We start from the raw sequence: 23,264 nt of genomic DNA, 5'->3' as shown, positions 1-23,264 counted from the left end.
TTGAGGTATTTAAGACATCCTGAGGGATAGCTTAGATTTCTGCTACTCTTTCCCAATATAATGTCTATGTCCTATAAATTGTATAGGCCTTCCAACACAAAAGAAAAAGTAATCAGAACTTTAAAGGGAATATTCTTAATTCTCTTTTTGTGAATAAAAACCAAATGACAGTTTCTGCAAGTAAACATGGCATTTGGGAAAGAGGGTGAACAAGCAGAGAAATGTAATTATCCTAAACTGTCTCTTTTAAGGTACATTTTTTTTCCTGTACTCATGTGAGAATTGATATGAGTGTTTTGCAGAGTGGATTACTAATAAATCACATGGCTTGGGAAAGAGCATTTACATCCGTATTTCTATTTCATTTTTTTGACAAAGCTTAAGTGGTTATTTCTCTGGTGATTTTTAAATTTACTCTCGGGGATCTGAAGTTCTCGGGGTCTACCTATTTAGATTTACAAATTTATTATAATAAAAAAAGGTTTTGGGGCACCTAGGTGGCTCAATCAGTTGAGCATCTGACTGGATTTTAGCTCAGGTCATGATCTCAGGGTCATGGGATGGAGCTCTGTATCTGGCTCCAAGCTCATGGGGGAATCTGCTGGAGATTTTCCCTCTCTCCTTTTGCCCCTCTCCCAGCTTGTTCTCTTTCTCTCTCTCTCTCAAAAAAAAAAAAAAAAATCTTTTAAAAAAGTAAACTTTTTTGTTGTTGTTAATTAACTTTTAGATCCACGTTCTCAAACTTAGGAATAGTCCATATGAAGCTTAACCAAGATATCTGTATGTTCTTTGATGAGTGAAGATAGGTATACACAGATTGAATTATCTTGTGTTACACAAGTTTGTATAATGTTTCGCCCTCCAATAGCAAATTTCTATATTTAGTGTTGTCTCACCCATTCCAGAATATATAAAAAATTGACAGAAAACAAAGAGGTGTCCATATCTTTTCCAAATCTCTGCTGGTTTGGTTTGAGCAGAGGTAGGAGTGATGGAAACCATTTGTAGATTACTTACTTTATTGTAGACAATAAAGTTTGTATTCCTGGAACAAAGACTTGATTACTTACTCTTATTGAAAAGGCTGCTAATCCATATCCTACCAGAAAGTGAAATGCCAAACCAAGGTCACAGGGGACGGAAAATATTGCTTCCCAAGAAACTGTGGTTGACAAGATGGCTACAGCCCAAGTGACTACTGCAAATAAAGTTTTCAAGGAGAGCTGTGGCTCCACCCAGCAATCAGCAACGCTTTGTCAATGTCTCAGAGCAGAGCTATTTCTTGGAAACTGGTAACTCATCTGCTTATACTCAAGAGGTATTACAAGAATGCTGGTGGGTTTTTTTGTTTGGTTGTTTTTTTTTTTTTTTTTCCCAGAGTTTGCAGTAGCTCTGTTGAACTTCAGTTGTGTTGTACCTTCTTTGATTGGCATAATCCTTGCTTTGGCCATTAGATGTGTTTTTCTAATATCTGATTCCTAGAAGGAGATTAAATATTTAGTTAAGTGGTTTTGTTTGGTCCTTGTGGTGTGAAGATCCTTACAAGTGTGGTTTAGTGGGTGTGGAGATAGACTACCAGCATCAATTCCCAGGAGACTTGTTTTCTTAGAAATTGCCATCTTTTGTTGTGCCTACGAGTCCATTTAATGGGCAGAGATAGCAGTGACACAGAAGAATTCAGGCAATATTTAAAACCATCTTTATATAAAGAAGGGAGGATAATAATGTTAATAAAATTATCTTATATATGGAATAATATCTAATGAATATGGATAAATATAATAAAATTTAAAAATTGCAACTGAGAAAACACACACTTTGGACCCCTCCGACTACATGACAGGACTCTACGGGCTTTATCTCAACTTAATACTACTGGCAGCCTGATGGTATCCGGACTGATAGTAATCCTATTTTCTGAAAAACGGAGGGCACAGATAAGTTGCCTCGTAACGTCACGACACAGCTATTAAGTGGCGGATGCAGGATTTGAAGCAAGGTAGACTCATTCCTGAGCCTTCTGTGTTACATGTTTTGATCCATACATGGAGTTGAAATTAAAATACAACTTCTCATTGCATTTACCCTCAAATAGCATTGTGAATTATTTCATTATCTTAGTATTGCTGAATGTTCAGTGTGTCACATTTCCTCAAGAGGTTGGTATATTAATTAAGAACCAGGCTATTTTCTTTCTTTCTTTCTTTCTTTCTTTCTTTCTTTCTTTCTTTCTTTCTTTCTTTCATTTCAATCCTTTATGTAGGCAATGTGGGAAATAGCTACACTGTGTTGGATGTAGGGGATGCTGGGAAAACACGCGTGGCCCTATAGTGGGGAATAAAAAAGCTCCTCGTGAGAGATACAAGTTCCAGGTCTGGTTCCTCCTTCAGCTGACCTTGAACCGGGTGAAGTTTTCAGGGTATCATATCCAACCAGTACATTTCCTGCTCTAGCCCCATCTTTTTTTTTTTTTTTTTTTTTTTTTAAGGCAAAGAGCACAACAAGCATTAATAAGAACACAACAGCAACCAAAACCCAAAGGAGGCTATAGACAGGAAAACGATCACAATGGTAGCCAGCTCTTCAGATGGCCTGGTTTCTTTTTTAAAAGGCATCTGATTGACAGCTAAGCTGCTGGCCCCCTGGATGGGCACGCAGGGTGCAATCCCGCCTTTCTGCATCCTGCTTTCCTGATGTTCAGTTCTGTTGCTTAACTGGAGTGCACTAAACTTCAATTTGATAATTGCATCCTCAAATCCCTTAATGAAGGTGCCTATCAAAGTATAAATAATTACCCAGTAATTTTGTATTTGCAAACTCTATCCTGGCTGTTTATGCTTCGCTGTGGTTCCAGGGGGAGGTTCAGGGGCCCACCTCACACTTTGCTAAGTCAGGGAAATTTCAAGAGCCCAGGGGACAGCATCTTAACACAGCTCTGCACCCAAGGAGGTCACATCTGCTCCCTCCCGACACTGACCTCCATCTTTTCTCCTACTATTTATATAAATCCATCGGAGAGTTGCCTTTTTGTTTTGCAGCGGGTTGTGCAGACATCTCTCTGCAGCAGAGGTACTGCCCTGGAACTCCTGAAAGCGCCCAGGAGCCCTGGGAGTCTGAGCTGCTTGCTGCCACACTTGCCTCCTCTGTCCTGTTCTGTCCTTGGACAATATCCCACCTTAGTCATGGAAGGCCACACTAGTGGCCTGTTGGGCTTCTCCCTTCACCTTCCCTTGAGTTCCTATTTTTTGGGGCTGAGTCCCTCAGTTATTCACAAGAGCCCATCAATAGAAGTGTTGGGGATCATCCAGGAGGCAAAAAGCCAAGAGGACAACAAAACAAAACACAACGTAATAGAGTAATAGAACAAAAACCGCATCCGATTTGCACGATTTGCACGTTTTCGTGAGGGTACTTCTCTAAGTACGCAGCTGTGGGCGGGGAGTGCTGAGCTGCTGTAAAATGAAAAGAGAAGCTGCATAGCTGGCAGCAGCCAGGTGACAAACCGAAGGCTTCCTGGGCTCCTGTTTTTTTCTCCTAGATACTGTTTTTAAACACATGGATTTGTTAAGAGCCTGTGCAGCTGACAGCTCCTCTAGAAAGTATTATTCTTAAAAGCTGCACTAAAATTATTCACCTCATGTAAAAACAAGTGCGATTTACATCTAATATGGGTAATTACTTTTACAGTTAATTAAAAACGCTCTCATTAAACCCCTGCTGTGATGCCAATGCATAGCTCTTATTTGCAAACAGACCCTTGGTTTGAGCTTACCTTGGTGACAAGTTGCTCCTACCTGAGAGGGGGGCTGCCTTCCTCGGTAGCAAATTCAGTTGTGCTGAGCCAGCAGCCCTGGGTTGCCAGGGTTCCTGCCAAGTCTCTCTTGTCCCCTGATAACTCAGCTGCGAACAACTTAGGATGAAGAGAACAAAATAATTCACGGGGGCTGAGGGTGCAGGCTTCAAAGCCAGAAGTCACAATTCTAAGATGAAAGCCCTGCTATCTTTCTTTCCATGAAGATGGGACTTGGGGATTGTTTTATGGTTTCTCTGGCTGTACAGCTCTTTCCTGCCACCTCTCTCCCAGGGAAAATACCCCATAACCCATCCCCCACTTAAAATTCCTCTCAATCATTTATAAAGTCAGAAACCTTGCATTCTGAGCTAGCCAACTGAGATTGATTCTACTCTCTTGGTTGAATGAATTTAATGTTGAGATCTCAGTTTATAGACTGTTGTTGTTGTTTTGCCATTTGCATGAATTCAGGCAAAACGGCTTTGGAATAAATTCTCTGTCTTCACGTTCAGATTGAAACTTAATAGATTTTTGGAGCATCCTGTGCCTTGACACAGGGATCTTCTTTATACTGAACCTTCATAAACACGTACTAATGAAATGCTTTCTGAAATTATAACATTCCTGGTAAGTAATGAAAACTTTTTAATCGGGGATGCCTGGGTGGCTCAGCAGTTAAGCATCTGCCTTTGGCCCAGGGTGTGATCCTGGAGACCCAGGATTGAGTCCCACGTCGGGCTCCCTGCATGGAGCCTGCTTCTCCCTCTGCCTGTGTCTCTGCCTTTCTTTCTGTGTGTCTCTCATAAATAAATAAAACCTTAAAAAAAAGAAAGCTTTTTAATCAAAGCATACAGTCATTGGGGACATAAATTTTGAGGGAGCAGTTAGATTATGATATTTCAAGAAGTTTACAGACCCCCATGAAGGGGATGCTCTTTCTGGTCGACGGCTTCATGCATTTTAGTTTTTTGCAAAGTTATTTGCTTCCATCTGCTGGCCATCTGTGGGATTGCAGGGGCTGAGCAAATTTGTGAATGGAGCGCTGTGAAGTGGATAAAACTTGTCAGTGCAAACGTTTTATGCTCTTCCTTACATATTCAAGTGACCCTATTTGAATCTTAAGTCTTTGGAGCTGAGTGAACATAAACGGAAGAATTCAGCAGGAAGGCACGCATGACTCCAAATTTCTACCGACTGTGGTTACGAGATAACACAGTTACTCAATTTTTTTTCAAAAAACGTTGGGCACAATCATTATCCTTAAATAATGCAATTGAATGTGGAATATCGGTCTAAATATTCATATCCAAACACAAAATGTGGTGTTGAGGAAAGCATAAGTTACAAAGCAGGTAGATGGATTTCAAATCCCTCTTATGTCATTTGTTATCAAAACCAGTGCCTCCCTGTACGCCTTGATCCTCGGTTTTCTCATCTGAAAAATGGAAGCACTGGGCCAAATGGTCCTATAACTTGTATTTATTTTCAAAGTTTGAATCTTTGTAAAGGTAGGAAAAAAAAAAACAACATCAACATTAGAACCCAAGTTGTAGTAAATGTTCTAAGTCCTAGGATCTAAACTCATATTGTTTAGCTTCTTTTAAATGATAAATAATTGTTATTTGCAGAACAGTAGGAAATTTAAGTGTCCAAACTATAGAAAAATTGCTATTGAAAAGGAAACTGGGGCAGCCCCGGTGGCCCAGCGGTTTGGCACCACCTTCAGCCTAGGGCGTGATCCTGAAGGCCCTGGGATCCATTCCCACATTGGGCTCCCTGCATGGAGCCTGCTTCTCCCTCGGTCTGTGTCTCTGCCTCTCTCTGTCTCTGTCTCTCGTGAATAAATAAATAAAATCTTAAAAAAAAAAAGGAAAGGAAATTTGTAAATAAAGGGAAAATGATGCTAACCCCCCAAATATACCTTTTTAGCATAAGGATCATTGGGGGATGATAACTTTAGGGAGGCTACAGATCCTATCTGAATCTCTGAAAACAGAGGAGTGCCCTTTTGTGAGAGAGATATTTACAGTTTTAAGAGAAATCTCCATTTGTAAGGGTGTCTCCCTTCCTGTGCCTGGAAGAGGAGGATGACTCTAAATCTCCAGAAACTCTCAGCCATGGAAGAGGCAGTGGCTGAAATCTGCATGATAACCTTACCCTTGTTTACTGTGCTTTGCCTGATAATCTGCCAGAACTGGCCAACTGCCCACCCAGACTTTTTTCTTTGCCTTGAACTAAAGGTGACTTTAGTTTAAATTGTTTTTTTTCTGGGCATGTCCCACGTATGCAGGAGGTAGAAGTCATTACATTTCTGTTTACATTTCTCTATTTAACCTGTCTTTTAAATATGGCGGACATGAGTGAAGAAGCTAGAAAGGTGGAAGGAAACTCTTTTTTTTCCCCTCCCTGCATATTGTTGATTTAGAATTTAAAATGCACTTTTGAATTCTTTTTGGAGTGTGGTATCAAAATGTACTTTTTTCTTAATGCTATCAACTGCCTTGCCTTAGCGTTTATTTTCTGCTTGAAAAGGATGAGCAAACCACCTGGACTTCTAATCCCCCTAGAGGGGTAGTTGGTGGTAAACCCTGTTTGAGTTTGTCATATGAATCTTTGGCTATGTCTCCACTGATAAGGGAAGATGTTAGGGTTTGGGAGCCTAGAAAGAATTCTTGAGACATCACTGGTGCAAAAGGGGGATGGGACACATGGGCCGAAAGAGCTGCACTGGGGTCATGAGGAGTGGCCCATCATATTTGTTCAAGTTGGGAGGGGGTTAGGGAGAGTATAAGTCTCCAAGGAGTTTTGGAAATAAGGTTTCCAGGACCCTGAGGGGGCTAGCTGTTATTATCGAAAGGGCATTTATTACCGTCTAATAAAACCTTAGTCGTGAGACCCTTTAGATGTATATCAGTGGGTCTTATGCTTGGAGGATGATTGCTAACATTTATTTGGAAGGGGATAGAGATAAGGGAAGTTTTCAAAGGAATTTTTTATATGTTAAAGTAGACTTACAGGATCCTGGGGTCAGGCTAAGATTGCCTTTTGCCCTTAGCCAAGTGTCAACAACCAGGTAGTTGAGTCCCTAGAGGAATGTCACCCTGCCTGTTTCAAGGACTTGTCAGTGGGCTATAAGTAGTAAGGAAATTTAATTTTGCTTTTGCCTTTGTTTCCTACATCATCCACCAGCTCTCCAGAGATGTTTCAAACTGCAGGTATTTCCTTTGAAATGCTCTCTGGGACTTGGTGAGTATCTGAGTCCAAGAAAACAATGCCAAGTCAAAGATAAATGACCTAACTTTACTCGCACATCCAATATATGGTCTTTTCTGTATATTGCCCTTCCAGGGTTGATACCTGAAATCATTAACAGAGGTTCCAGGGGCCGTCTTCTGGAAACACAAGGGCCTGTGAACATAACAGCATGCAACTGCCATGGCATCTCTTGTATAAAGGGATTTTTCTTCTCCCCTAAGGCTTGGATTACATGGCATGGTCTCTGAATCATGCCTTGCTTTTCTCTGTGATGAATAGGCAGGTATCAAACATGAGAGAATCAAACCGGAAGCTCCTTGAGGCTCTTGATTAGTTTTCTGCAGCTTCTGTAAAAAAATAACTACAAATTTGTGGCTTAATACAACAGAAATTCATTTTCTCACAGTTCTGGAGGGCACAATTCCGAAATTGGGATGTTAGCAGGGCTACCATCCTACCAGACTCCAGGAGTGAATCTTCCCCTTGCCTCCCCTCGCTTCTGGTGGCTTGAGGCACTCTTTGGCTGGTTGCCATGTTGCTCCTGTCTTAACATGGCCATCTCTTCTCTATCTCTTAAAAGGACACTTGCCATTGGATTTAGGGGCCATACAGATAATCTAAGATGATCTTACTTCAAGATCCATAATTGCATTTTCAAAGACCATGTTTCCAAATAAGGTCACATTCACAGATTCCAGGGGTCGAAATATGGACATAATCTTTTGAGAGTTACTATTCCACCCACTGTAGACTCCTAGCTTCAAAATCCTCTGAGGCCTCCAGAACCTCACTGGCAGACATTTCTCCCCACCTGTTCACAGGGACCTTTAAGTTTTGGGCACTTCAGAGTTGTGAATGGTGCTGATACATGATCCAGGATGATGGTTCTCTGCACTGTGGGCATAAATAACCCTGACCTACAAAATCATCAGAAACAACTAACACAAAATGCAGAAGAAAAAAAAAAAATCTCTCTTGGGAGAGAGAACAGCTTCTGAAAAGAACAGACACACGGGTGCTTTGATATCTAAAAGCCAGAAGACCTCAGAAGACTTAGAAGAGCAAACTTTAAAAATAGAACTTTTTTTAGGTTCTCAATACTCTACTCAGAACCGGGTCTGACAAAGACATTTGGAGGATGCCGTCAATGATAACCAGCATTTACCGATGACTTGCCCTGTGCTAAGACCTTTGCATGTAGTAGATATGCCTGGCAACAAATGAGGTGGCTATCATTATTATTTTACAGACAGGGAAACTAAGGCACCAGCCCACAACTAGTGTGGTATAGAGTCCAGTTATATGAAGGCAAGCGGTATGACTTCATAGGGTGTGCAGAATCCCACCTGCTGCTAGCGATTGAGCCGCTATTTGTGGTTCTCCAGCTACAGAAAGGAGAATGCCTGGCTTCTGTAGGGAAATTGATTGCCTGGTGATGAGTACATGGCTCCAGATTCATACTTAACACTTACGTAGTTGAGCTGTTTTCCGAGCGAAGTCATTAAGTGGGACTGAAGTACTTACTCGACTCTTCTGATTCAGAAAAGGTCAGGTCGGAGCCCATCCGGAGACCCAGCTCTACGTGGAGCGATCCGGAACAATAATTTGTTCCCGCCAAAGTGACATTTCTCCAATTTGAGCCCAACATTGTTCAGAAGCTAGTGCAGTCCCCCGTGGGGCCTCCCGCGTGGATCTGCAGCGGATGACAAACCAACAATATCATCTAAATAAAAAATCTAGCGTGGGTTTAGTAAATTAATCCTGACAAGAATAAATTGAATAATCTTAGGGAAATGGCAAGCACTCTGATTCTACCAGATGGCTTCTTTCTGTTGCTCGTGTGGGTCCTTGGTGGCAGATTAAAAACAAAAACCTGCCTTTGGCTTATTGATTTTGTTAGTTAGTTGATTAACACCTGCCACTTCTTTGTGAGTAAATCACAATTGGATATGGACTCTTCCCTACAAACTCAACGCATTTTCATTGGAGGAAAGAGAGGATACACACACTTCCCCTGGTCACAACGGCATAAAACAGACAAGGAACTGCTTTTTCTTGCCCTGTTTCTAGATGGCATCTCCTGGGTTTAAAAAAAAATTCATGATTTTTATCGCTCCCATACTGAGTTAATCTCTATGTGTCTTAGTCGATGAATTCAGAGAGTTCTCAGTAAGAGTAAGGGTTCAAGGTCAGTCAGAGACCTCAGCCCTTAAATCAGGGCTGTAGTGAGAAAACTATGACCCTGAGTCCTAGGACTGGGCTTTGGAGATCATTGGGGAATCTTAGCGTGGCTCTCATAACAAAATACTATCAACTGAAAGATGTAAAACAACAGAAATTTATTTTCTTATGGTTCTGGAAGCTGGCAGTCTGCGATCAGGGTGCCAGCATGACTAGGTTCTGGGAAGTACTCTTCCTGGATTTCAGGCAGCACCTTCTCTCTGTGTTCCCACATGGCCTTTCCTCTGTGCATGGCTGCAGAGAGAGAGAGAGAGAGAGAGAGAGAGAGAGCAAGCTCTTTGAGGTCGGTCTCTTCTTATAAGGATGTCAATCCCATCAGGTCAAGTCCCCCCTTTTTATGACCTCGTTTAGTCTCAGTTACTTCCTAAGGGGCTCCATTTCCAAACCCTCAGCTACACTGGGGGTTTAGGGCTTCGACCTCTGCATTTTGGGGAACACAATCATTTGGTGTATGGCTTGTTAAAGTGCCGACTCTGTTTCAGTATATGCGGGGTGAAGCCTGAGATGCCCCATTTGGGGCACAGGCCCCATTCTGGACAGCCAGTTCCTCATATTACCTGTGTCACAGATGAGGCCATCAGGATGTCGAAAGGCAAAGACACTTGCCTAAGCTGCACAGCCATGATATGATGGCGCCACACTTGCGATGCAGGAACTGCTAACCATGACTGTGCCCTGAGTCCACAGTAGAACCCCTGGAGGGCTTGCTAACCCACAGATCTCTGAGTATTTCACCAGGTCTGGCCCAAGAAGTTGCATTTTGTAATAGGTTCTCAGGTGCTGCTGGTGCTGCTGAGCTGGGATCACTCTTGTAGAACCACAACTGCTCCTCTTCTCAGATAAGTTACTTTAGATGTCCCTTCTTCCCTATAGAAAGGAAAATAATGAGACAGGTGGCCTGAATTACCCAGACTGACCAACTACCTCGACTAAAATAAAATAAAATAAAATCACCTGAAAGGAATGTAAGTGCCTGGTGTTAGGAGCCACTTCCAGTTGTATACTTATGCTCCGTTGATGTGTGACCCAGGATGGGTTACCTAATCATTCACCTCAATTTTTATGTGGTAAAAACTAAAAATGCCAACCTTGTTTGGTTGTAAGGAGCTTAAAGGCAAGTGTGGAAAAACATCTACCATAGTTCCTGGTGCTAGGGAAGCACTGCTCATTGTTTTAGTCCCATTTTACTGATAATAAAACAATCTGTTACATAAACAAAACAAAACAAAAAAACAGAATCTTTAACTTATGATGTTGTCTTCTTTTGTTCTACTCTTGATTCACACAGACCTAGAATTTGTTGTGCTTAATAATCACAATGGTGAGGGGATCCCTGGGTGGCTCAGCGGTTTAGCGCCTGCCTTCAGTCCAGGGCGTGATCCTGGAGACCCAGGATCGAGTCCCACATCGGGTTCCCTGTATGGAGCCTGCTTCGCCCTCTGCCTGTGTCTCTGTCTCTGTCTCTCTCTCTCTCATGAGTAAATAAATGAAATCTTTTTTAAAAAAATAATCACAATGGTGATGGCTTTCCACTTAATCAACCCTCTCCTAATGACACATCAGCAGAGTAAACCCAACTACTTCTTGGTGAGAGAATAAATGTTTCTATGGACTTAACTTACCCCGAACTGAGCCACTGTTGTTTTCAGACCCCTCCACCATCCTGCCTCACCCACAGTCCTGACCCCCAACCCCAATCTCCATTGCTAGAATGGTCAGGTCAAAAACCTTGGCATGACCTTCGGCCTCCATCTTTCCCTCGTATTCCACATCCAATCCTTTAAGACATCTGTTGACTCCTTCCAGATTCTGACCACTTCTTACCACCTCCCTCCCTGCCATCACCCTTCCCAGCCACCCTCATCTTATATCTGACCTCCTGCAGCCACCCCGAAACTGGTCTCCCCTTGTGCTCTTGGCTCTCACATGTCTATCCTGTTAAAACAGAAGTCAGATCATGTCTCTTTTCTCTTCAATACCTCTGAGTGAAGACAAGTGCTGGCCAGGACATGGAGAAATTGGAACTCTCATGCACCGCTGGTGGGAATGTAAAATGGCGCAGCTGCAGCGCAAAACAGTATGATGGTTTCTAAAAAAAATTTAACATAGAATTAACCTGTGAGGGGTGCCTGGCTTAGTTGTTAAGTGTCTGCCTTTAGCTCAGGTCATGATCCTGGGGTCCTGGGATCAAGCCCTGTGATCAAGCCCTGCGTTGGTCTTCCTGCTCAGTGAGGAGTCTGCTTCTTCCTCTCCCTCTGCTTGTGTTCTCTGTTACTCTCTCTCTCTCTCTGTCAAATAAATAAAAATTTTTAAAAAATCTGTGATTTGGCAATTCCCCCTCTGGGTGTATATCCCAAAGAACTGAAAGCAAGGACTTGAACAGATATGTGTACACCTGTGTTCATCATTCACAGTAACCAAAAGGTGGAAAAACCCAACGTGTATCCATGGATGAATGGATCAACACAATGTCCTATATACATACAATGGAATATTCTTCATCCTTAAAAAGTAATGAAACTCTGACACATACTACTACATGGCTGAGCCTTGGATGAAGACGTGCTAAATGAAATAAGCCAGACACAAAAGAGCAGATACTATATGATCCCTCCTGTATGAGTGTTATACAATGAATTGTGCCATTTCACCAAATTCATATGTTGAGGCTCCAGCTCCCAATGTCACTGTTTTCAGATATAGGACCTTTAGGGAGGTAATGGAGATGAGAAGGTCATAAGGGCCCTAGTTTGATAGGACTGGTGTCCTTATAAGAAGAGGAAAGGACGCCAGAGATGTCTCTCCGTGCACACAGAGAAGAGGCCACATGAGGGCACAGTGAGAAAGGTGGCCATCCGCAAGCCTGGAAGAGAGGTCTCACCAGCAACCCACTCTGACAGCACCTTAATTTTGGACTCCTGGCCTCTGGAATTGTAGGGAAATAGATTTGTTTGTTTAAGCCACCCAGTCTGTGGCATTTTGTTATGGCTGTCCTCGCAGACTGGCACCGTGATGTACCTAGAGTTGTCAAACTCGCAGACACAAAAAGGAGACTGGTGGGTGGCTGCCAGGGGCTGGGAAAGGGGGACATGGGGAGTTAGTGTTTACTGGGGGCAGCATTTCAGTTTGGGAGGGTGAAAAAGCCCTAGAGATGGAAGGAGGGGATGCTTGCATAACATTGTCCATGTGCTTCATGCCACCAAACCGTACAATTCAAAATGGATGAAATAGTAAATGCTGTGTGTATTTTGACATAAAACAAACAAAAACACTCAAAAAAAAAAAAAAAAAAACCAAACACCTGAGTATTTTCTCACTGCTCTCAGAATAAAAGCTAATATCCCCCTCTGATCTCATCTCCAGTATTTTCATAGTTTACTTCTCTCCTGCCACCGGGTCCTCTTCCTCCTTCCTTGAGCTTAATTGTGTCCGATACTTCGCACTTGTTCTTTCCTCACCCGACAGGTTCTGTCCCCAGACGGCGACATGGCTCATCCCCGAATTTCCTTCATGCTTTTGTTCAGTTGCCACTCCTCTTAAAATTTAAAATTTTATTCCCCCATGCTCACCATTTCCATTCCCTTCACCCTGCTTTATTTTTCTTTATAGTACGAATCCTCTCATAAAATTAAAAAATACCGTCTACTGATGTTCCTTTTTCATTGTCTTGTCTCTTCTAGCAGAATGTAAGCCTCACCAGGGCAGGACTTCCCATATATTTTGTATGCTACTGAGTCTTCCTTTCCTAGAGCAAGGCTTGGCAATCCATAAGTGTGGAGTGCATTAGTAAATGAATATTGCAGTTGCTTGTGTGTGTGTCAGATATTTGTTGTCTAACTGGTGAATTCTTCTAGTGTAGAAACCATGTTTGTTTGTTTTTTCCTTTACATTCCGGAGCAACATGAAAAGATGCATGAAAGGGCAGCCCCGCTGGCGCAGCGGTTTAGCGCCGCCTGCAGCCCAGGGTGTGATCCTGGAGACCCAGGATCGAGTCCCACATCAGGCTCCTTGCATGGAGCCTGCTTCTGTCTCTCCCTGTGTCTCTGCCTGTGTCTCTCTCTGTGTGTATTTCATGAATAAATAAATAAAATCTTTAAAAAAAAGATGCATGAAAAAGTAAAATATGCAATAAATATAGATGGACGGATGGAACCATGGATTAATGGATGGATGGATCATGCATAAATGGAGAAGGGCTGGGTGACGGATGGATGGCTGGATAAGGGGATGGACAGAACAATTAAAAAAATGGATGGTGATAGTTTTGTGATGAAAGGAGGTAGACTTGACTATCCTAAATCTGCAATGGGAGAGAGATATTAAGTCCAAGTGAGGGCAGTTTCTGCTGATGTGAATGAAGGTATGGGGGGGGGGGGGCATATGATTTTATGAGCCATCAGCTTCTCTTTGTTGTGGCCTCTGATCCATAGATTTGCCTTCACCCCACATCTACGTGTAATAAAGCTTAGTTATGACATCCATATGTCTCTAATGCAAACACCAGGGCATATACTTCTTAAAAGGGCTATAAAGAGCAATGGCTCGAGAAACAACCGTTAGGAGCGTGAGTTTTTTTTATTATTTTAAAGGGCATTTCAACGACACTGCTGAATGTTCCCTGGCCGTAAGTCTGACTCCTGTTCTTTCTCTTTCTTTTCTCTCCCTCTCAGGATATCAAAACAGACTGCAATACCTGTGTGGAAATAGAGGACAGAAAGGTAAGTCAGTGTTTTTCATCTTTTTGGCTTCAAAAGAAAACAAGAACTCTGTGATTTAAACCCAAGTGTTTCGTGTACTGATATTAGACACTTCAAGACCGTCATACTTTAAAACGTGCATTTGTGTTACCTCTGATGACTTCAGTGAAGAGCGCAGAACGTAATTAAGTACTTAAAAAATTGGTGCCTATTTTTATTTTAGTCATATGCTTCAGGAAGGTAGCTCATTTATCCTTAGCCCATTTCACATTGTTGTTGAACATCATTTTCTTTTTCCCCCTGCGTGGGCCCGGCCCCGGGGCGCCCCCCCCTCCCCCGTGTGGGTGTTGTTGAAGATCATTAATGATTATTCTGTGATATCATATACATGGTAGATTATAAAATATTGGGCTTTCCAAGGTGCGTCCCTGATTTTGTTCTACACACTTTGAGAGAGAGCCTGCCTCAGTTTCCATCATGACACATTTACGTGAGTGACAACTTTCTATGGCATAAATCTATTTACTGGAGATGTATTGGGGAGGGAGGCAGGGAGGGGAGATGGTTTCCTGTATTTTCAGAGTCACTCCCCCCCCCCCCCCCCCATTTATCTTCTTGTTACACTTCATGCGGATCCCCTCAGGAAAACAACCGTTAGAGAATTGTTTTCCACGGTCTGTCCTTATTGACAGAGTTCACAGAAGTTTCCCTGGTAAAGCGCACCCAAGCAGATCAAATTTTACCTTTAACGCCTTGGATCCAAAGAGGTCAAATAAGTGAATTGAGGGTACATATCTCTCGACTACTTTTGACATCATTCTGCAATTTTGAAAGATGTTTCTCTCTGCAACTGTACCATTATCGTCAAATGCAGTTATTATTTCAAGCAGAGGTTTTGAAGCCTGATTCTTGTGTGATAGCTTGGTCACCTGCTGATTAGCAAGATGGTCAAGGACTCCTCAAAACAAAATTTGCTTTTAAGTAAAAGGCAATTGTCATGCATTATTTTAAGGAGTGTTAACCTTGTGTTGGAAGGAATAACGATAAGGTAGCTAAGACTTGCTCTGCGTGATCCTCCAGTCGGTGGCTCCAGTTCTGGGCTGCTCTCCTTGGCAGGCAAAGGCGTTTCATTTTTTTTATTCTTAAGATTTTATTTATTTATTTATGAGAGACACAGAGAGAGGGAGAGGCAGAGACACAGACAGAGGGAGGAGCAGGCTCCAAGCAGGGAGCCCAACATGGGACTCGATCCCGGGACTCCAAGATCATGCCCTGGGTCGAAGGCAGGCGCTAAACCACTGAGCCACCCAGGGATCCCCAGGCAAAGGCATTTCAATTCACATTTGCACCCGTCCTGTGTTTGCATGCTGGCATACTTGCAGGTGTGTATTTTGTGGGCTAGACAAATGGAATTTAGGCTGGATGTGTGTCTACAGTCTTTTTTCATCCGTTCCTACCATTTCTGTAAAGGGTGATCTGCCCTGACGGCTCTGCCCATGTCACAATGAACACAGGTCACCTGCCCTGCTTCCTAAGGTTAGGATGCTTCTACTTTCCTTGGACTTTTATGGAATTTACAAGCATTGTTCTATCCAATATATATATATATATATATATTTTAAATATCTTCTTTGCCAGTAGTGTTTGAAAGATACCAGGAGACCTGACACTGTTAAAATAATAACCAGTTCCGTCACTGGCAAGATAAGTGAGCAAGCAGGGTCATCTCTAGGCAGCGAAAGCTGGTCACACGGCTCCATTCTGCAGACCCAAACTGCCACTGGTTCATACATCACGGCGATAAGCATCCCCTAAGCCTGTGGAGGCCTCGTGGTGCTTACTGGTGAGGAAAAGTCTTATGTGCTCCTTCCGTACACGGCTTCCCCCATTTGCAAAAAACAGTAACATGCATGGGTGTGCGCACACATGCACACAAACACGTGCATTTCTGTGCTTTGTTGTAGCCTGTGGGGTTGAGTCAGGCACTTCAAATAAGGCCTCCTCTCTAAACATGTTCACGTGGCGTTTTCTAAACACGAGCGCTCATGACTGATGACACATGAATTGACCAAAGCTCTGTGGCTGCAGCTAATTGGGGAGGACTCCTAGGAATGCCACCGCGGTGATGCCATTTTGAGGGTCTTATTCTCTAAGGACTTGTTCCTTCTGTGCAACAGGAGAACTTCTTTTCTGATTTATTTTTGTGTGATCCTTATGTTTGGGCTGTAGCTTCTGTGGTTCTCCTACTGTGGAGTTGGGAGTGGGGATGAGGTAGGTGCTGGGGGTAGAGCTCTGTACATTGGGGTCTCGTCTCCTAATGGGAAAGTCAGCCCCAGTCATCCCAGAGGGGCATGTCCCCACCGTCCCCACGAGAGTGCCGGCCCCACCCCTGCCTGCAGTTGTGTGGCACCAGGGCGTGCAGGGCGACGGCGGCCATGGCTTCGGGGGTGATCTTCATCCCGTCTCTCGAATGCACTTTGATACTTCTGTCACCCTGACGTATAATTATGAAATTTCACCATTGAAGTGATGACACTTGCTCCTGCGTATGTGTGTGTGCCCCTCTCCACTTAATCCAAACGCTTCTGGCAAAATCAGTAATTTGATAAAGTGGAATTGAAGTGACGAGAGATGACAGAGGTGCCAAAATAATAAGTCAGCCTGCCTCTGAAGACGCAGCCCTTGGCCCGTGTGGGTCTTTACGAAATGCTGAGTGCTCTGAAGGCAAACCAACAGTGATTTCTTTGAAGCTCAGTTTCCTTTAGTTAAGAAAGCTTAACATGACATCTATGGGACTAGATGGATCCCCTGGTAAACTATTTTACTTTATTTTTCTCATTTCCCTTTCACTTTACCTTCCTTTTTTTTTTTTTTTTAAAGATTTTATTTATTTATTCATGGGAGACACAGAGGGAGAAAGAGAGGCAGAGACAGAGGCAGAGGGAGAAGCAGGCTCCATGTAGGGAGCCCGACGTGGGACTCGATCCCGGGTCTCCAGGATTACAACCTGGGCCAAAGCCGGCGCTAAACCGCTGAGCCACCCGGCTGCCCTCACTTTTCCTTCCTTTGTGTCTGCCCCTCTTCTGTATATTCTATATGTATGGACACCTTTGTGTGCTCACACTTGTGCCTTTGTATATGGTTGAGTGCCTTCTGGAGAGAAGAGGTTTAGAAAACAAGATCTCAAGTTTGCCATAGTCTAATAGGGTCTCTCCCTGCCGTCCCTCCAATGTCATGCCTCATCCCATTCGGTTGGGGCGTTCACCTTGAGATGAATCACGTTTGCATTGACTGAATCCCAGACCGGATCCAATGATAGAAGATAAACGGTGACTGGACCCAGAGCTGGAGAGAGCCCCCGGCCTAAGGAAGGACAAGAACATCCCTCTTCCAGTCTGCACAGTTTGGTTCCATCGGAGAGTGCTGGCCGAAGGAGAGAATAGTTCTCTCTGATATCTCTATCTTTCTTTATTCTAAACGCCTAATCTCCGTCGGCGGACGTCGGCAAGGAGATCCTTGCCCCGTTGTGTATGGAGGAATTCGCGGCCTGTGTTGGGGTGCACTTCTGTTGCACGTTTCCCTTTTGCTTCCAAGCCCACCCAATAGCGGAGCCCGCCCCTGTGAGTGGACCTGCATGTTGGATGGCTTTCTGGCCATTTCTTACAATCGTCTAGAAGCTGTCATGGAGAGATCTCAAGGGCTGGAGGCATTTTTCACCTCTAAGTGGGAAGCAGAGCTCAGATCGGTTCCCCCAACAGTTGAATGTCGTGGAGCTGATGCAGATTTAGCAGTGGTGATGCAAAGGAGTCCAGGACCCGGAGCCGGCTGTGCGGCCTTGCAAAACCGCAGGCATTTGACATTTACAGTACCCGTGTTGCTGGTGGGGAGCTGAGGCATTTAAATTCATTTTTATTTGTGGTGTAAAATCCATCTGAATTCAGGTAGTATTATGAAGACTGCAATTCAGGTGATCGCAGAAGAGGCGGATGGACCAGCCGGGGGGAGCATCTGTCAGGAGGAGATGAGAGCCCATTTGTCAAAGGCTATAAACACAGACAGGCCTTCTTCTTCTCACTTATCGCCTAGCCTGGTCCAGCTAACCAGTTTCAGATCTGTTATGAAATTGTGTGGAAGGAGTTTGAGCGGGTTTCAAAGTTAGGGCGCCCTTCAGGTTGGATCCAGTCGGAGCTGCGCTAGGGGTCCGCACTGGGCGTTGGGTGCCGAGGGTAACTCTGAGCATTCACACTTTTCCCTTTTGGAGAGTTACTCAGGCTTGGGACGCTTAAGTGCCTCCTGTACTTCCAACGTCCTGTGCGGGAGGTACCAACCTTATCCGAGTTACACAGATAGAAAAATGGAAGAGGGTAAGTGACTTAACCTCTTAAGTGCCCGTGATCACATGGCATCATAGGCCAGGATTGGAACTCAGAGGTTCTTAATGCACAGGCCAGGCTCTTAGCTCTGATGCTGGACTGCCTCATACACACCAGCCATGAGAATTAAATCTGTAGGAGACTTGCCCATCCCGACAGATGAATTTGTGCTCGGGGCTGGTGTCTTTATCCATTGCCAACAAAATAATCTGTTTTTCAATTTGGGGCAAACTTTCAGCCCTCCTGTGTTAGCTCCAGTAGAGTCTCACTGTAGAGACAGCACGGCCTTGTCAGCTCTGACCCTCTGATGAGCTGCTGGCACCTGACAGTGGGTAGGCCAGGACTCTCGGTCTTGAGGACGGGAGAAAGCAGCACCAGGAGTGCAGTGCTGGCTTGTTTCCAATAGACCTGGTTCAGTTCTAGGTTTTGTATTTCCACCAGGGTATATGCAAGGATTAGAAATTCAGTGCTCAAAAAAAAAATTAAAAAAAAAAAGAAAAGAAATTCAGTGCTCACAACACAGGGGCGAACATAATATAGTAATGAAGATCATGGGGTTTGGGGCCTAGAAGTCCCGGTTTTTAGTCCCACTTCTCCTATTTAGCAGTTCTGTGACCTTGAGAAGTTCTCTTACCTAGTATCAGTCTCCATCTGCCTGTCTGTGAGTTGGGGATCATAAAATTCACTTGAAGAGTTGATTTGAGGAGTTGGCAATACTGTAAGGCAGTGTATATATGTAATGCCTGGCACAAAATAAGAACAAAGTCAACTGCGTGTACTTTTATTTCTGTTTTACCTAATGTCCATACCTGCAGGCATCACATGTCATTTATAATTAAATTTCTTTAAAAAAAAAAAAAAAGGAGGGGCAGCCCAGGTGGCTCAGCGGTTTAGCACCGCCTTCAGCCCAGGACCTGATCCTGGAGACCCTGGATCGAGTCCCACGTCGGGCTCCCTGCATGGAGCCTGCTTCTCCCTCTGCCTGTGTCTCTGCCTCTCTCTTTCTCTGTGTCTCTCATAAATAAATAAATTCTTTAAAAAATAATAAAAATAAAATAAAAAATGAAAAAAAGGGAAGTCCCCCAGAAAGTGTTTTGGAGGCTCACAGAAACAGATAACCAGGGGACCTAGAAGGCTTGAGAAATATTTTACAGAAGAAGAGATGCTTGGCCTAAATCAAGAAATGAACTCCCCTGTCTGCTGGGTCCAGGCAGGAATCCTATGTTAATGAAGAGAGATTATGGGGTAACATGAAGCCATGGAGACTGCAGTGAATTCAGAGGCCATGGCACAATACCTGCTGCCATGAGAAATATATGTCCAGTGTTGCCAATTTCTTTCTTCCTTCCTTTCTTTCTTTCTTTCTTTCTTTCTTTCTTTCTTTCTTTCTTTCTTTCTTTCTTTCTTTCTTTCTTTCGATTTTTAATTTATTTATTCATGAGAGACAGAGAGGCAGAGACACAGGCAGAGGGAGAAGCAGGCTCCCCACGGGGAACCCGATTCAGGACTCGATCCCAGGATTCCAGGATCACACCTGGAGCCAAAGGCAGATGCTCAGCCACTGAGCCACCAAGGTGCCCCTGTATTGCCATTTTTTAAGCCAATCTGGAAATACTGGATTTTAATGGAAAAGTACTGATTTTTAAAACACTGTGCAAGTCGAGTAAAACACAAATGCAGAAAAGATCCAAGAGACTTGAAGCCTTGGGACTTGCAAACTCAGGCTCAGTGGTTTAGGAAGGACTCTTACATGAGGTTTTTCAGGGGTGGTGCTGATTGAAGCCCTCCTGGCAGAGGGAACTGCACAGGCAAAGACAGAGGAGGTATGAATGCATGTGGTGCGTTTCGGGTCGGCCCAGGCCCGGTGTGCATGTCTGAGAGTGGCCACAGGGGAGACTGGGGTGGTGACTGAGTAGCAGCTTACGGGGGGGTATTGTTACCCTTGCCAATGGATGGGGGTTGTGTCAATGTCCCCTCCCAGTGGAAGGAGAGAGTAGGGGAGGGCAGGTCCTTGCTGGAGGAGGCCAGAGATGTACATACTTGAAACGCTGTGTGACTTACTCTCCAAAAAGGAAGTCCTGAAGCAAGAGGGAGAGGGGGACAGAGTCCAAGGATGGTGCCAGAGGCTGGCCATGGCTCGGTGTAGGGAGGGAGTGAAGGGGAAGGCTTTGCCGGGAACAAGGTGAAGTCAGCCAGGACTCAGAAATAATGGTGCTCAGTTCTCAGCCAATTGTCCTGCTTTAACGATGTGTGGTGGAGGAGGACGGTGTTTTCCTGTGGGCCAGTACTGCCAAGTGTGGGCCTCAGATTTCATATGATAAATGAGGTACCTTCAAGTGACTCGTGGAAATGGCATCAAATCACTTAGTGAAGAAGGGTTGAGGTTATTGTCTTGTCAGTGATTTTTCAGACCTGGAGATTGCATAAAGGAGACTTAATTTGGTGAGTGTTTTGTTTTGTTTTGTTTTGTTTTTTAATAAAACCCAAGGTCTCCAATATTTGCTAAGCTACCCTTCTAACCAAGAGACCCAGAGCACTTGACAGGCAATTCTGACATCTAGCTCTAATTTAGTAACATTGCTTTACTTTTGAATTAAGCTCGCATTCTGTATCTGACAAAGAATACTGCTCTTTCCATTTGCTTCAACATACAAGTTTCTTTTAAAAAATTCTACTTAGGATTATCTTTTATCATTTTAACATGTTCATTAAGAACAAAACAGCTGAGTTGATTTAATAAAAATCAGATGGGTGTCAAAAAAGTGTATATGTGGACTACAGATAACTGTAGTTTGAGAATCTGTTTTTAGATGGTGGGCTTGCAGTCAGGAGAGAGACTTGGGTTTGCATTTGGGAAGTTTCAAACCCTGCTTGTCTGCAAGGAGGATTAGCTGGGCACGAGGATGCACCCAGGAGTCCAGGCTGGAGTGCAGACAAGAGGACATGAGTCTGACTAGAGCCATACAGGAAATGGAGAGGAAGATCTTCATTTGGAGAGAGTTCATGAGAGCTATCCATGTGGTTTGGTGACCCTGATTCATGGACAATTCCATTCAGGGACATGTCAAAGGCTGCTCAATTTAAATATCTGTGTATAGCTGGCTGCCATGAGGAGTAGACATGGACAATAAATTAATCTCCTGGATTTCAGAGGCTTAGATGCCAGTGAGGTTGAAAATGAGCACAAAGCAGTCACCAGGGTTGGTTTTCTATTAGTCCTGCTGTCTTGCTGTGGGGTTGAGAGTAGATTGGTCCTCTGGGCTCTGACAGGCAGAACAAAGACAGAGGGGAAAGCATGCTCCTTGCTCAGAGGGTCTCTCCCTGGAATGGGAAACATTCATGGACGAGTTTCTCATTAAAGATTGAAATGAGATACTCAAGGCAGACAAGGGCAAAGACTGCAGGGAACACCATTTGGTGAGACTCGGGATTTGTCTAGGGACTGGATTTCTTTTCTGCTCCAAATGTCCTTTGTTTAAAGCTGATTATGTTTATGCATTAAGTGGGTAGATGCTCCAAGATCCCCCAAGGCTGTGGAAGTAAAAATTAAAGTATCCCTGAGGAATGATATTTGAGTCACAATTGAAGTCAGGGAGAGGAGTAGAGGCTCCTGGGTCTCACACAGAGATGGAAGTCTGGAGGAAGAAGAGGGGCATGACTCAGGAACTGAACAGAGGTATGTGGCTTGAGATGAAGCTGGGAAGAGGGTAAAGGCCAAGCTACCTAGAGCCTTGAAAGCATGAGAGTGCTTTGTCCAGTGTCATAGAATGAAATCTACTTTATGTGGAATGTGATCTGATGGTGTGAAATAATCAGATGCATAAAGACAGCCTCACTGTCTAGGGTGTCTGCTTACCACAGCTTAAACTTGATCCCTAAGACCTCTAGCAGTCACCTCTGGTCCTACTATCTCTGGCCAAAGAATAGGGCAGGGTCATCTAACACCAGCAAAGCTTTTGTCGAGGTTGCTTACCTTTTCTATGGGTGTTGCCTTCTCCATCTCATGCAGATTTCTCAAGACCATGAATCTTAAAAAAAAAAAAAAGACCATGAATCTTCTTCAGATTATTAACCATCATTCCTATCAGGCAAGGCTGCCATTCCAAATGAGTTCATAGCAACTACTCAGCCTGTGCTTTGGCTGTGTTTGGGGCAGCAGGATATTCTTGGTGCCACCATACCTGGCCAAAGAATGGTGTCATCTAGCATCAGTAAAGCAACCCACATTTATAGATTTGCCTCTGCTCTATTGAGATATTCATGAGACTTGGGGTCACAAGAGACCCCATCTTATCCTTCTCTGTGCTGGAAAATGGGGCACTCTGACAGCCAGATTCAACATCGTTTCTGCTTAGACATGGGGACTAGCCCAAAGTAGAGATGATAAATCCCAGGGCCTGGAATTATGTGTGCAGAACCTCAGATAGGGGATGGAAGTCAACTCTGGAGAAGACTCCTCCTCCCTCAGAATTGGTTGCTGCCAAGAAATCTTTGGCATTTTGTTCACTTCTACATAATTTATTTCAAAAGATAATGTATTACGGTGGAGAAGAGTTTGGGAATCAGGTCTAGGTTTGAATCCTGGTTCTGCCCTTAGTTACTAGTTGCAATATCTTGGGAAAGCCACATTAGCTTTCTGATCCACGGTCATACCATTTGTAAAACGGGGATAGATAATGCATGCCATAGATTGTTCTTGTGGGCTGTATTAGGACATCTTCACCTGCATAATAGAAAACCAATTTGGACTGGCTTAAAGGTTTAAAAAAAAAAGCAGCTGTTAAAATAACGGCAAAATTGGGCTGTCTTCTGGTAGAGCTGGATCCTAGTATTTAAATTCAAATGAGGTGGTAAAGATGGGGACCACTAGCTACAGGCTTAAATTCTACCTGCAGAAAGAGAACT

The 23,264-nt window shown here is 43.7% G+C and overlaps 1 protein-coding gene across 4 annotated transcripts in view; it reads left to right on the top strand.

The window, feature by feature from the left end:
- Window positions 1–23,264, top strand: part of RBFOX1 (RNA binding fox-1 homolog 1) — a 1,434,482-nt gene that overhangs the window by 518,319 nt on the left and 892,899 nt on the right. For all 4 annotated transcript variants that reach the window (XM_041748018.1, XM_041748015.1, XM_041748020.1 and 1 more), the window contains exon 3: window positions 13,960–14,007. In XM_041748018.1, the coding sequence (XP_041603952.1) occupies window positions 13,960–14,007 (48 nt within the window). The remainder of the gene's footprint in view (window positions 1–13,959; window positions 14,008–23,264) is intronic.

The sequence above is a fragment of the Vulpes lagopus genome, chromosome 3 (assembly GCF_018345385.1).
Source record: "Vulpes lagopus strain Blue_001 chromosome 3, ASM1834538v1, whole genome shotgun sequence".
Lineage (NCBI taxonomy): Eukaryota > Metazoa > Chordata > Mammalia > Carnivora > Canidae > Vulpes > Vulpes lagopus.
This window is presented reverse-complemented; position numbering and strand designations above follow the sequence as displayed.